Raw genomic sequence first — 16,123 nt, forward strand, 5'->3', positions numbered from 1 at the left:
TTCTACACAGGTAACCTACCTCGCTTCGACCTGTTATCGCCAAAGCCCCGTTGAGCCAAAGCTTTGTCTCCCTCTACTCCCTCTACTCCCTCTACTCCGTCGTCCGCTCCTCTGACGCCTGCTCTATAAGGTGTCTCTTTTTAAACTCTTCTCGCTGTTCTCACTGGCTGATGTCCACACACTTGCGCAGTTGTGCCCCGATCAAACCGCTGAAGAAATAACTGTCTCCCTTTAAACTCTTCTCATTTTTAAACTCTTCTCGCTGTTCTCACTGGATGACGTCCACGCACTTGCGCAGTCGTGCCCTGATCAAACCGCTGAAGAAATAACCAGTCCATCGGTCAATGTTTTGGGTTGAGATCCTTTATCAGGGCCTTGGCCTGATACATGGGCTGTTTATTCCTCTCCATAGATGTTGTCTGACCTGTTCCTCCAGCATTTTGTATGTATTACTCAAGGTTGGATCTGGCTCATCTGCGCTCATTCCACCTCATCTGCACCCAGCCTCAGCTTGTCTGCCACTGAAACTCTACCACACAATTCTTACTCTAGACTTGACTATTCCAATGTCACCATCCTCCATTATGTTTGTTAGACTCAATGCCCTTGCCTAACTGGCACCACACCTTTCACTTAACACTCAGTACTTGCTGCATTGGCTCCTTGTTTATAACCATATAACCATATAACAATTACAGCATGGAAACAGACCATCTCGGCCCTTCTGGTCCGTGCTGAACCCTTACTCTCACCTAGTCCCACCGACCTGTACTCAGCCCATAACCCTCCATTCCTTTCCCGTCCATATATCTATCCAATTTAACTTTAAATGACAACATCGAACCTGCCTCAACCACTTCTGCTGGAAGCTCGTTCCACACAGCTACCACTCTCTGAGTAAACAAGTTCCCCCTCATGTTACCCTTAAACTTTTGCCCTTTAACTCTCAACTCATGTCCTCTTGTTTGAATCTCCCCCACTCTCAATGGAAAAAGCCTATCCATGTCAACTCTATCTATCCCCCCATAATTTTAAATACCTCTATCAAGTCCCCCCTCAGCCTTCTACGCTCCAAAGAATAAAGACCCAACTTGCTCAACCTTTCTCTGTAACTTAGGAGATGAAACCCAGGTAACATTCTAGTAAATCTTCTCTGTACTCTTTCAATTTTGTTGACATCTTTCCTATAATTCAGTGACCAGAACTGTGCACAATACTCCAAGTTTGGCCTTACCAATGCCTTGTACAATTTCAACATTACATCCCAACTCCTATACTCTGATTTATAAAGGTCAGCATACCAAAAGCTTTCTTCACCACCCTATCCACATGAGATTCCACCTTCAGGGAACTATGCTCCATTATTCCTAGATCCCTCTGTTCTACTGCATTCTTCAATGCCCTACCATTTACCATGTATGTCCTATTTTGATTAGTCCTACCAAAATGTAGCACCTCACATTTATCAGCATTAAACTCCATCTGCCACCTTTCAGCCCACTCTTCTAACTGGCTTAAGAGTAGGCTGAAAGGTTTAGTAACACCTTAGTTTAAAAATTCTCATCCTTGTTTCAAATCTATCCAGTGCCTCAGTCCTCTATCTGTCATCTCCAGCCCTTCAGCCTCCAAGTTGTCTGCACTCCTCCAGTTCTGGCCTCTTGGTCACCCTTGGATTTTGGTGCATGCTTTCTATTCATAGCCATCACATAAGCAACATTGAAAATGGTTCAATGAGGCAGCTTGTTGAGTAACGCACATCAAATACTGGAGGAATTCGGCATCCATGGAAAGGAACAAAGAGTCAATATTTCGGACTTATATCCTTCATTAGGACCGGAAGAGGGAAGAAGCTAGAATAAGAAGGTGGGAGGAGGGGAAGGAGTACAAACTGGAAGGTGGTAGGTGACACCAGGTGAGGGGGCAGGTAGGTGGATGGGAGAGGGGGGGATGAGCTGAGAAGCTGGGAGGTGATAGATGGGAAAGGTAAAGGGCCGAGGACAAAGGAATCTGATAGGAGTGGAGAGTGGATCGTGGGAGAAAGGGAAGGAGGGTGGGTGCCTGAAGAAGGTGATAGGCAAGTGAGGAGATAAGAAAGGCTAAGAAGGGAGTCAGATTGAAGATTGGTAAAAGAGAGATGGGGGAGGGGGAGAAATTACTGGAAGTTGGAGAAATTGGTATTCGTGCCGTCAGTTTGGAGGCTATCCAAACCGAGTATGAGGTGTTGCTCCTCTAACCTGCGAGTGGCCTCATCATGGCAGCTGAGAAAGCCATGGACCAACAACTCAGAATGGGGATTGGAATTACATTGGTTGGCCACCAGGAAACCCTGCTTGTTGCAGATGGTGCTCATTGGATTTTGCTGTGATAAAGGCGCTATGTAAATGCAGGTTAGACTTGTCAGTTTGAGGCCCACCTGGATACCTTAGGAATCCGAATTCTGTTTCAAAAATATCAAGAAATAACCAATTAGTTTGAGTATGAGTGACCACAGGAAAAATAAGTTGGCAGCATCTGTTTAGTCTGCCCTATATGCGACTCCAGCCCTTTATCACCATGGTTCACTGGCAGTTACCTTCTGCACAGGTCCAACATTTCACTCAATTTCAGAGATCTTACTGTCAACATTTCCGTATACAGTTAAACTCCAATAATTCTGCACCTTCAGGACTTTGTAGGGTAGGACAAACAGATTTTCTGGACTATTGTATGTCACTCCGAGGACAAATTTGTCCCCACAGTGGTACAGTAAAACTGGTTAGGAGGGAGAGGGAAATACAAAAACATTCTTAACCCTGGATCACAATCCAAATGAATGGGTGAACCAGATTTGTCCAACAATTGGATACTAGATTATTGGAGTTTTACTATACACCTTTGTCGTGGGACTGAATAGGAATAAGTCTTTAAACTTCCTAAGCACCCTGGTAGTTACCACAGTGAGCTCTCACACTTAGAAACTGGGGTTGAATCTGACTAGACTGATGATCAGGGTTGAATCAACTTGTACAATTTCACAGTTCAATGCTACCGTTAGTCAAAATTATAGTTACACAATGTAATTTAATTGACCTGCTAATCAGATTATGAATGAGACTGGTATGGTACATTTATGCTGCAATGTATATCAAAGTGCTCTCAATATTTTGGGAACTTCCAATTCTCCCCAATTCGGAAATTTGATATTGGCACCACAGTTTCATTTTAAACAAAAGCAAGATAATGTATTTTCTGTGATTAGCAGTCTAGAAATGTTGTGTGGTCCAGCAGTTTAGGATTGTGTGAACAGGTAGAGACCAATACATTATTTAATTAGATCATTCATCTGTTTTATTTCCTTAATCCTCTAGTTAAAGATTGATCAACCTTGTCTCCAAGCGGTTCCCAATACCTACAACTTCTGAGAGAGAGGGAATTGTAGTCTCTTCACCCCCTGTTAAATCTTTCCCAATTTCACTCTTTAATGACTTTTAAGTTCATTACTATGATACAGACCCCTCAACCCGAGAAAACTATTTTTCTGTATGCACACACCACACACTCAAAATAAGAGCTCAGCTATTTAGGGGGAGAGGTGAGAAGATAGTCACTCACCCTGAGGCTGGTGAATCTTTCTAATTCACCACTCAATTGAGTCATTGAGCATATTCTAGGATGAGTTTGGTAGATCTTTAGATATTAGGAAAATGAAGATTAGTGCAGGTAAGTGACACTGTTGATGATCAGCTATGATCATATGGAGTGATAGAACAGAACAAGGGGCCGAGTGGCCTGTTCCTGCTTAGTTTTCTTATGTAATTATTAGACTCTTACTTTTTTTTGTGTGTGCCATACTCTGCCAGAGCCTCGACGACCACTTTTTTTTTTCAAGTGGTTTCTTGGAGGAAAGATTCTGTGAGTGGTCTCCCACGTCCTTCTCACAGCGCAGTTTTTTTTTATGAGGCCGAGTTGCGAGCTTGACACTCAACCTGGCACTGATGGAAAGCGTGCCTGGGAGCAGCCCGACTGGATTTAAACTCGGGAATCTTCGCTCCGGAGCCCAGCGCTGATGTCACTGCTCCACCAGCCGTGTAGATACAGACTCTTACCAGGTCCTAAATCTTTCCCCATCCCCACTTGATGGAGAAAGATGTAGGACCTGGTATTCTCCAGTATTCCACTCCGAAAAATGAGTTCCCCAAAATAAAGTCTGATAGCTTAACTTTCACCAAACATCATGGAAATGCTTTCAAAACCAACCCAATTCTGTGTGTTCTCTTCATAAGCTTGTGGACTGAAGCAGGGTGAAAGAAGGCTCTGTGTTTGACAGGTATGGAGGTTTGAAGTATGATTTTGGTTCTTTCCCACAGGTGGACTTTGAAGATGTGATCGCAGAGCCCGAGGGGACATATAGCTTGGACAGTGTGTGGAAAACCAGCAGCACAGTCTTCACTGTGTCCAAGTACTGGTGCTACCGGATAATCTCTGCTATGTTTGGAGTTCCCCTGTCACTGATCTGGGGTTTCTACTTTGCCTGCCTCTCCTTCTGCCACATCTGGGCCATTGTGCCTTGCATCAAGAGCTACCTGATCGAGACCCAATGCATCAACAGGGTCTTCTCCCTGTGCATTCACACCTTCTGTGACCCCTTCTATGAAGCCCTGGGGAAAGTATTCAGCAACATCCATGTCAATTTACACAAGGAAATTTAGTTTCTCCTTATGGTTCCAATCAACAAATGTGGCCTGTCTGCTAAATTGCTAGATTTTATTCAGAACTTTTGCAAATATAATTGTACTTCGACTGTTGATATGGTTGCAACTTGATCTCACCAATGTTTTCCACTTTTGATCATTGAGTAGTTCAAAAAATCTCTGAAATTGAATTGACAAAGAGTTGTCTGAGTCATTTTTCATGCATGTCTACTTACAATTAAGAACTTCACTGTATCGATACCCTAAGCTAATTTCTAATGCTTCCCAACAGTACTTCCATCCTCTCTCAAGCTTACTGTTTTGGGTCTAATCAGAGTACTCAAAGTCTGGACATCCTATCTAATCCAGGGGTGAACTCACGACATGACCTCTGCTTCACACTGACACTATACATAGGTCTGTAGTGTTGTCAGTATCCTCCCCTGCCCATTTGCTCCTGAAACCCTCCTGCATGTACCTACCACCTCTGGAATCAGTTATTTCAGCCTCTCCCTACATCAGACTCTGGTTCACATGCTCTGTTCATGCTATTTTCGTCCTAACAATCATTTTTAGATTGGGAGGCTGTAATCATTGGGGTGTTACAGGCATTCATACTGGAGCTCCAGCTCTTCACAATCTATTCGATGAAAGTGATCAGGATATCAAGTGTAATATATCTAAATGTTATTGCTGATGCTAAGCTGAGTGGTAGAGTGGGCCGTGAGGAGGATGCTAGTAGGCATCTGTGGAAATAGTAAACACAAGTGATTCTGCAGATGATGGAAATTCAGAGCAACATGCACAAAATGCTGGAGGAACTCAACAGGTTAGGCAGCAGCTATGGAGACGAATAGACCGTCGCTGTTTCAGGCCGCTACTCTGCAACAGGTCCTGATGAGGGGCCTTGGCCTGAATCATTGACTGTTTATGCCTCTCATAGATGCTGCCTGACCTACTGAGTTCCTCCAACAATCTGAGTGCTTTGATCAAGGGAAACAGACAAGCTACGTTACTTGGCAAGGACATAGCAGATCTCACATACCCCCGGCTCCCAGGACACTGCCTGCATCCTCCTCCTTTTCCTGCTGCTCAGACACACGATGTATCCACCATCTCAACCTCTTTACGCTACAGAATGTGCATCATCTTCCTGTTCCCTGTCCTATTCCTCAATGCTGCTTACATCCTCTGTCAGTCATCCTCTGCTTCCTTGCACACTGTATGCACCCTTTAATTCCAACTGCTGGGACCGGCATCTTTCTTCTCTCTTCATCCTGCAGTTCCTTAGAACATTGGCTGCACCCTCTAACATTTCTAGCTTACTCAACCTTGCCTCCAGCCCCTTCCACCTCTTCCTGAGCCTCTAAAGCTGCTCCTTCTCCAGCTCATCTGACGTCGTCTGCACCAGTGTACTCCTGCTCCTGCTCCTTCCACTCTCTCCATCCTGATGCCTGGAATCTCCCTCAAAATTCAAATTCATTATCAAGATATATCATATACCACCTTGAAATTCATCCTCTTGCAGATGAAAATAAAGAAATACAACAGAATCTACGAAAAACTCAACATAACAAAGACTGACATGATAGCCAATGTGCAATCCATCTTCAAGGATATAACATGTATTCTCCTTCCCCTCTTCCTACCCATGTGGTCAAATACTACACTTACTTACCTATACCACCGATATTTAGACCATAAGACAAAGGAGCAGAAGTAGGCCATTCGGCCCATCGAGTCTGCTCCGCCATTTTATCATGAGCTGATCCATTTTCTCCTATTTAGTCCCACTCCCCTGCCTTCTCACCATAACCTTTGATGCCCTGGCTACTCAGATACCTATCAATCTCTGCCTTAAATACACCCAATGACTTGGCCTCCACTGCTGCCCGTGGCAACAAATTCCATAGATTCACCACCCTCTGACTAAAAAAATTTCTTCGCATTTCTGTTCTGAAAGGGCGCCCTTCAATCCTTAAGTCATGCCCTCTCGTACTAGACTCCCCCATCATGGGAAACAACTTTGCCGCATCCACTCTGTCCATGCCTTTTAACATTCGAAATGTTTCTATAAGGTCTCCCCTCATTCTTCTAAACTGCAAGGAATACAGTCCAAGAGCGGACAAACGTTCCTCTTATGTTAACCCTCTCATTCCCGGAATCATTCTAGTGAATCTTCTCTGTACCCTGTATTTAGGGCAGCAATGAAGGTCATCCATCTCTGGCAGTGTTCAGGGCTTTATTCATTTGTGTCAGTAGCTTCTTCTTGGTTTTCACTACTGTCAGCCATGCAAGTCCCGGGTGGAGACTCAGGAATACCGTCGCATTCAGATGTAGGAGGATTCTTCATTGTTGTTTCTGTAACAATTTTGTTTTACCAGTCAGGTTGTCGGCCCTGAGCTAAACCCCCGAACTTGGAAGACCAGTGGACCACTCTTGGTCTGGCCTCTACCCTTTGACCTGTTTGGCATGGATGACCCTACCAGGAGTCAAAGCATAAAGCTCTGACTCCAGCCAGCATCACTCTCCGGGTCACTGAGGCACGCCAGCCTCCAAACCACGACAAGCTTGAGGTCTTCTTGGAGGATGTGTTCCGCACTAATCCCCACCTCACCATCAAACCCGCTGACAAAGGTGGTGCCGTAGTAGTCTAGCAGACGGACCTCTACCCCACTGAGGACAAATGGCAGCTCTCTGATACCACCTCTTACTTACCCCTGGAACAGGACCCCACCAAAAAACATCAAACCATTGTTTCCCGTACCATCACCGCCCATATCAATTTCAGAGACCTTCCATCCTCAGCCGCTAAACTCATTTTTCCCACACCCCATACCGCTCGGTTTTACCTCCTCCCCAAGATACACAAGCCTGACTGTCCCGGTAGACCCATTGTTCCTGCCTGCTCCTGCCCCACTGAACTTGTATCTGCCTACCTGGACTCCATTTTGTCACCCATAGTTCAGTCCCTCCCCACCTACATCCGGGATACATCCCATGCCCTCCACCTCTTCCATAACTTCCAGTTCCCCAGTCCCAACCGCTTCATTTTCACCATGGATGTCCAATCCCTATACACCTCCATTCCCTATCAAGAAGGCCTCAAAGCCCTCCACTACTTTCTGGATAATAGACCTCACCAGTTCCCCACCACCACTACCCTCCTCCAGTTGGCGGAACTGGTTCTCACACTCAATAACTTCTCTTTTGGCTCTTCCCACTTTCTTCAGACTAAGGGTGTAGCTATGGGAACTTGCATGGGCCCTAGCTATGCCTGCCTCTTCGTTGGTTATGTGGAACAGTCTGTGCTCCAAACCTATTCTGGTACTGCTCCCCAACTTTTCCTTCGGTACATTGACGACTACATTGGTGCTGCTTCCTGCACCCATTCTGAGTTGGTCAATTTCATCGACTTTACTTCTAACTTCCACCCAGCCCTCAAATTCACTTGGTCTATCTCGGACACTTTTCTCCCCTTTCTCGATCTCTCGGTCTCCATCTCTGGAGAGAGACTGTCCACTGACATCTTCTACAAGCCCACTGACTCTCATAATTACCTCAACTATACCTCTTCCCACCACATGCAAAAATGCCATTCCCTATTCCCAGTTCCTCTGTCTCCACCGCATCTGCTCCAAGGATGAGGTTTTCCGTTCCAGGACATCTCAAATGCCCTCTTTCTTTAAGGATCGTGGTTTCCCTTCTGGTGTCATCAATGATGCCCTCACCCACATCTCCCCCATTTCCCGCACTTCAGCTGTCACCCCATCCTCCCGCCACCACAACAGGGACAGAGTTCCCCTTGTCCTCACCTACCACCCCACCAGCCTCCAGATCCAGCACATTATCCTTTGCAACTTCCGCCACCTTCAACAGGACCCCACCACTAAGCACATCTTTCCCTCTCCACCCCTCTCCGCCTTCCGCAGGGATCGGTCCCTCCGCGACTCCCTGGTCCACACGTCCCTCCCCACAGATCTCCCACCTGGCACTTATCCCTGTAAGCGCAAGTGCTACACCTGTCCCTACACCTCCTCTCTTGCCACCATTCAGGGCCCCAAACAGTCCTTCCAGGTGAGGCAACACTTCACTTGTGAGTCTGTTGGGGTCATCTATTGCATCCGGTGCTCCCGGTGCGTCCTCCTCTACGTCGGTGAAACCCGACACAGATTGGGGGACGGCTTTGTCGAGCACCTCCACTCCGTCCGCCACAACAGACAGGATCTCCCGGTAGCCACCCACTTCAACTCTGCTTCCCATTCCCATTTGGATATGTCCATACATGGCCTCCTCTACTGCCATGATGAGGCTAAACTCAGGTTGGAGGAGCAACACCTCATATACCGTCTGGGTAGTCTCCAGCCCCTTGGTATGAACATAGAATTCTCCAACTTCCAGTAATTCCCTCCCCCTCCCTTCCCCTATCCCTATTTCACTCTGCCTCCTCCCCCAGCTGCCTATCACCTCCCTCATGGTTCCACCTCCTTCTACTACCCATTGTGTTTTCCCCTATTCCTTCATCACCTTTCCTGCCTATCACCTCCCTGCTTCCCCTCCCCCACCCCTTTATCTTTCCCCTTACTGGTTTTTCACCTGGAACCTACCAGCCTTCTCCTTCCCACCCTCCCCCCACCTTCTTTATAGGGCCTCTGCCCCTTCCCCCTACAGTCCTGACGAAGGGTTCCAGCCCGAAACATCGACTGATCGTTTCCACGGATGCTGCCAGACCTGCTGAGTTCCTCCAGCGTGTTGTGGATGTGTTCAGATGTTGTTACATTATTCTCCTCTTCCCGCCCATCTCCTCCAGTTCACTGGGCACTGCCTCCTATTCCCCCAAATGCTTGGAAATTTGCAGGAACTAAATGCCTCCCACCACCCTCACTCCTCATGCAGCAAAGGACTCCACTCACCTGTACCACAGGCATAAAGAGCGAGGGAGAGGATCACGGACAGCTTTGGCACGAGCAGGAGTAGGAGGAGTGGCGTAGTGACTAAGTCATTGACTTAGTGAGTGGGCGAGTCCGTTCAGTGTTTCCGCCTCTGTTGGCTCCACCCAGAGCCTGATTGTTGTGGATAGGAGTTTGGCGGGGGGGAGGGGTAAATTCCAAATTGGAAGGTGTGAGGGTAGAACTGGGGAGAGAAAGCACGTGGAAATGCTCTGCTCTCACCCTGCCGAAGATGACCACCAGCTCTGCAACAGCTGATGATTCCAGCCCACTGGTCTCCCAGACACTAATTTGTATGCAATTGTGCCCACAGATGCTGCAAATATTATTTCTCCATTTTCCCTGTGGACACTTCCTTTATCATTGTCCTCCTGCCTCTAAACTTAATCTTCCTCCTTCAGTCCCTCAAACTTCATCCTCCACCTCATCCAGACCCTCGAACTTACTCCTCCTCTAAAACCTCTAAACTTCTTGCTCCTGCTCTTCCTCCAGACCCTCAAATACTCTCCTCCTCCAAACCCTCAAACTTCATCCTCCTCCACCTCCAGATCTTCAAACATCCTCCTCCTACTCCACCAGACTCTCAAACTTCACCCTCATTCTCCAGAACCTCAAACTTCACCCTCCTTCTCCAGAACCTCAAACTTCCTCCTCCTCCTCATTTTCCAGACCTTAAAACTTCATCCTTCTCCTCCAGACCCTCAAATGTCATCCTCTTGCTCCTCCAGACTGTCAAACTTCATCCTCCACTCCTCCTCCACACTCTCAAAACATCCTCCTCCTCCTCAGATCCTCAAATTTCATCCTCCACATACTTCCCCAGTCCCTCAAACTTAATGCTCCTCCTCTGCCAGACCCTCAAACATCCTCCTCCTCCTCCAGACCTTCAAACTTCACCCTCATCCTGCAGTAGACCACTAAACCACACTTCTCCTCTTCCTGACCCTCGAACTATTCTCCTCCTCTTCCTCCTCCAGCCCTCCAAACCATCCTCCTCTGCCAGACCCTCAAACTTCATCCTCTTCCTTCAGATCCTCGAATTTCATCCTCCTCCTCCTTCTCTTCAAGACCCTCAAACCTTCCTCCTCATTTTCCTCCTCCAGACCCTCAAATTTCCTCCTCCTCCTCCTCCTCCTCCAGACCCTCAAACTTCATCCTCCCCCTACTTCAAACTCTCAAACCTCCTCCTCCTCCTCCTGGATCTCAATCAGTCCTCTGTCCTCCATTCTCCTGGTGCTCTGACCCATTGGATGTAGGTCCCTCCTGATTCCTTGCACTTAACCAGGTAAACCGTGTTTGGGAGCCCAGTGTCCTGGAATTGTCAGCTTTTGCAGGTCCCCAGCTATCTTCTGCAGGGTAGGAACAGGATTTTTCCATGTTCCTGTTATTCTACACTCACACCTTCCGGTTAAACAATTTACTCTCACCTCCCACCGTCAGTGGAGCTGAGCAGAGGTGGGATCGCTGAGTAGGTTCATTTGTTTGTTCGCTCACTGAGTCACTGACGCTGACTGGCTCTTCCTACTGACTCTCCCTCCAAAGCTGTCCCTGTAATCCTCTCCCTTGCCCTTAGAATATAAAACGGGACCACAGCATGGGAACAGGCCCTTCAGTCTACAAGGTTGTGCTGATCCAGTTAAATCCTAACTAATCACCTCTGCCAACACAACGCCCGTATCCTTCCGTTTTCCTCACTTTCATTTGCCTATCTGAAAGTCTGTAATGTATCTGCCTCGACCACCACTCCAGGCAGTGCTGTGTATTTCTGTGTATTTAAAAAAAAATTGCCCCTCATATCTCCTTTGAAATTACCCCTCTCACCGTAAGTAACTTCTTGTTCATTTCTGACTCATGACCAGTTCAAATTTCAAGCGGTTCTCAAGAATGGAACGCTGTAGTAACCTGGGGACTTCCTGTATTCCCTTCACCCTGCTCTTCGTTGGAGAGGCTGCACCCTCACTCCTCCTACTCTTGCTTCCAGGGCGATGCCCCCATTCCTCCTTATTCCTACTCCCAGTGGACAATGCCGCATGCTCTTTATCTTGCTCCATGTTAGAGACCATAAGGCCATAAGATGTAGGAGCAGAATTAGGCCATTTGGCCCATCAAGTCTGCTCTGCCATGCCATCATGGCCGATTTGTTATCCCTCTCAAACCCATTCTGCTGCTTTCTCCCCATAGCCTCCGACACCCTTACTAATCAAGACCCTATTGACCACTCACCCAGTTACTTGGCCTACACATTGGCATCTGTGGCAATGAATTCCACAGATATCACACTCTCTAGTTAAAGAAAGTCCTCCTCCTCTCTGTTCTAAAGGTACATCTTTGTATTCTAAGGCTGTGCCCTTTGGTTCTAGTCTCCCCCACTATTGGAAACATCTTCACGTTCACTCCGTCTGGGCCTTTCAATATTCGGTGGGTGTCAATGAGATACCCCCTCAATCTTCTAAACTAGTGCGTACAGGCCCAGAGCCATCAAATACTCCTCATATTGTTAACCATTTCATTCCCAGAATCATTCTTCTGAACCTTGTCTGGTCCCTATCCAATGCCAGCACATCCTTCTTTAGTTAATGGGTCCAAATATGCTCACATTACTCCAAGTGCAGTCTGATCGATGCCTTATAAAGCCACAGCATTACATCCTTGCTTTTATATTCTAGTCCTCTTGAAATGAATACTGACGTTGCATTTTCTTTCCTTACCACCGACTCAATCTGTAAGAAAACCTTTAGGGAATCCAGCAAAAGGACTCTCAAGTCTCTTTGTATCCCTGATTTCTGAATTTGCTTCCCATTTAGAAATTCCCATTTTATTCCTTCCAACAAAGTGCATGACCATACACTTCCCTGTAGTTCAAAGAGACTGCAGCAGTTGAGCTTCTGTTACGCTCAGCACCAAGCAGCAGACAGGACTATTCCCATCCCTGGCTCTTGCTTCATGCCACGACTCTCCACATCCAGCCCGGTTTTATGCTGAGTTTTCGGTTACAATGAAAACCAGTATGGGTCATGTTAAATACACCAACATCTGCCGGTCGTTCTCGTCATATGCAATTGTATATGTAATACGCCTCCTCCAAGATGTTTTCCCCCCAAATGAAGCCAGGCTCTGGAGGGTGAGAGGATTTTGTCAGGTTTTAAATCCACCAAGTTGATTTTTCAGATTTAAATCCCCTAATTGGTGCAGTATAAAAGCAGGAATAAAGCACTTCCAGCATCTAATGAATGAGAGAATGACTCATTTGTGCTGGATCTTTAATAGCCCATCAATGCTTTAAAGGCTTTGGCACTTGAAGTTGCAAACACCATGACCTTTAGCTCCTTTCCCTAAAGAACTAATACATTGTTAAAAGAAAAACATAGCTTAAGTAAGGAAAGCATTGATTTCAATGTCATTGTGATCACCTTCAATAGAAGGCCCTCAATGATGCTAATCTGATACCATCTTGTTTCAATCAGTGAACAATTCTAAAAAGAGAATAGAAATTAACTTCAACATTTCTACCAGTAGTTAAACACTTTCTGTCAATAGATTAAATGGGTTTGATGGTTTGGGGTCCACAATGAACTCAAATCTACATGGAGTTTGGAGGTTTTGGGATTTTCTTGAATTTACAACAGGATGGAAATTAGCAAGGTCTCCAAATGGCACCACCAGAATACACAATTCTTGATGATTTAACAATCAAACTGTATAGATCTATGACAAAGAAATTCTGTAGGTGATGGAAATCCAGAGCAACAGACTAAAAATAATAGAGGAACTCAGCAGGTCAGGTGAATATACAGTCAACATTTCTGGTCGAGACCCTTCAGCAGGACTGGAGAGGAAGAGGAAAGAAGTCAGAATAAGAAGGTTGGGGCAGGGCCAGGAGTACAAGCTGGCAGGTGATAGGTGAAACTGGATGAAGGGGAAGGTGATTGGATGGGGGACGGGGGAACTGAGTGAGAAGCTGGAAGGTGATAGGTTGAGATGGTAAAGAGCTGAATTCTGGCATCTTCCCCATTCCTTTACAGTCCTGATGAAGGGTCTCGGCCCGAAACATTGACTGGCCCTCTCCATAGATGCTGCCTGACCTGCTGAGTTCCTGTAGCAGTTTGTGTGTTGTATAGAGGTATCATTATCATTATCATTATGGTGCAGCTTTTTTACCAATTATTTATTTCTAGAGTCATTTGCATTATCATTATAAACAATCAATCAGGCTCTGTTAAAAAAAATGGAAATCAAATCCTTAGAAAGAGGTGACTTGAATTAGAAGATGTATAATCCTTTGTGAGTAGAGTTAAGAAACTGCAAGGGTAAAAAGACCTTGATAGGGATTATATTCAGACCTCTGAACAGTATCCGGGATGTGGGACTGAAATTAAAATGGGAGCTAGAAAAGACATGTTAAAAGGTTAATGTTACGATATTCATGGGAGAATTTCAATATGCAGGGTGGTTTGGGAAAATCAAGTTGGTGCTGGGTTCCAAGAGAGGGAATTTGTAGAGTGCTTAAGAGACTGGTTTTTGGAGCAATACTAGATTGGGTGTTGTGTAATGAACCAAATTTGATTAGGGAGCTTAATTTAGGATGCAGTAATCATAGTATGATGGAATTCACCCTGCAGTTTGAGAGGGAGAAGATAAAGTCAGATATATCAGTATTACAATGAAGTGAAGGGAATTACAGAGTCATGAGAGAGGAACTGGCCAAAGTTGTTTGGAAGACGGCACAGCAGCATTGATTGGAGCTTCTGGGAGCAATTCTGAAAGTTCAGGAAAAATTCATCCCAAAGATGAAGACGTATTCTAAAGGCAGGATGGCACAATTGTGGCTGACGAGTCAAAGACAGCAAAAGAGAGGGCATATAATATAGGAAAAAATAGTAGTAAGTTAGAGGATTGGGAGCTTTTAAGGACCAACAGATGGCACCTAAAAAGCCATAAGGAGCGAAAGGATGAAACATGAAGGTAAACTTGAAGGTATTACAGGACAGATACTAGCATGGATCAAAAATTGGCTGACTAGCAGGAGGAAAATAGTGAAATAAAGGGGGCCTTTTCTGGCGCCCTGCCAGTGACTAGTGGTATTCTGTAGGGGTCCATGTGGGGACTGCTTTTATCATGCTATATGTCAATGATTTGGATGACAGATTTGATGGCTTTTTGGCCAAGTTCGCACACAATATGAAGATAGGTGGAGGGGCAGTTAGTGTTGAGGAAGCAGGGAGTCTGCAGAAGGACTTACACAGATTGGGAGAATGGGCAAAGAACTGGCAGATGGAATAGTGTTTGGAAGTGTATGGTCATGCACTTCGGTAGAAGGAATAAAGGAATAGAATGTTTTCTAAATGGGGAGGAAGTTCAAAAATCAGATGTGCAAAGTGACCTGGGAGTTCTTATGCAAGATTCCCTAAAGGTTAACTTGCAGCTTGAGTCGGTGGTAAGGAAAGCAAATGCAATTTTAGGATTCATTTCAAGAGGACTAGCATATAAAGCAAGGATATCATGCTGAGGCTTTATAAAGGCATTGGTTAGACCACATGGAGTATTGTGAGCAGTTTTGGGCCCCTTATCTAAGAAAAGATGTGCTGACGTTGGAGAAGGTTTGGAGAAGCTTTACATGAATGATCCTAGGAATGAAAGGGTTAACATATGAGGAATATTTAGTGGCTCTGGGGCTGTTCTTGCTGAAATTTAGAATAATGGGTTGGTGGGGGGAGGTTCTCATCAAAACCTATCGAATATTGAAAAGCCTATACAGAGTGGAGAGGATGTTTCCTATTGTTGGTGAGTCCAAGACTAGAGGGCACAGCCTCAGAATAGATGAATGTCCATTTAGAACAGAGATGAAGAGGAATATATTTAGCCAGAGAGTGGTGAATTTGTGGATTTTGTTTTGTCACAGATGGCTGTCGAGGCCAAGTCATTGAGTATATTTAAATTAGAGGTTTATAGGTTCCTGATTAGTCAGGGTGTCAAAGGTTACGGGAAGAAGACAGGAGAATGGGATTGAGAGGGATAATAAATCAACCATGATTGAATGGTAGAGCAGATCTGATGGGCTGAGTGGCCTAATTCTGCTCCTAGTATCCAACCATTTGAAAACCTTGATGGTCTTGGATCTGGCTCACTCATTAATGTGGAACTTGAGCAGGGGTCCTGAGTGCAAGTGAGGTGTGTCACTGGAGCAAGGTTGCCAGATATGGGAGAAGTGTGGGGTCGGGGTAGGGGCTGGGGTCAGTAATGTGGTTGGGTTTTCCAGGAGTGTTTGAATATTTCCTGGTCCCTTTAATTGCACTGGGTTCACTGGAAAATTTATTATAATATTGTCTAACCTGTAAAAGAGAATGAAATGAAAACATATTTAGGTATCAGTAGGAGTAGAATCCAATAGTCTGGGAAACCTGCTGTTGTAGTACTACCAAAATCCCAGAGGTGCCAGCTTAATCATTGTGTCAATTCAGACCAAGGGTGGATAAGTTTTTGGACATGTAGGTTAGGAAGATAGTG

The 16,123-nt window shown here is 45.6% G+C and overlaps 1 protein-coding gene across 1 annotated transcript in view; it reads left to right on the plus strand.

Annotated features, from left to right (window-relative positions):
* Positions 1 to 4,869, plus strand: part of cav3 (caveolin 3) — a 32,088-nt gene extending 27,219 nt beyond the window's left edge. The window contains exon 2 of the mRNA XM_063068381.1: positions 4,347 to 4,869. Coding sequence (XP_062924451.1) covers positions 4,347 to 4,688 — 342 coding nt within the window. The 3' untranslated portion in view covers positions 4,689 to 4,869. The remainder of the gene's footprint in view (positions 1 to 4,346) is intronic.
* The last annotated feature ends 11,254 nt before the right edge of the window (positions 4,870 to 16,123 follow it).

This window comes from Mobula hypostoma, chromosome 15 (assembly GCF_963921235.1).
Source record: "Mobula hypostoma chromosome 15, sMobHyp1.1, whole genome shotgun sequence".
NCBI lineage: Eukaryota > Metazoa > Chordata > Chondrichthyes > Myliobatiformes > Myliobatidae > Mobula > Mobula hypostoma.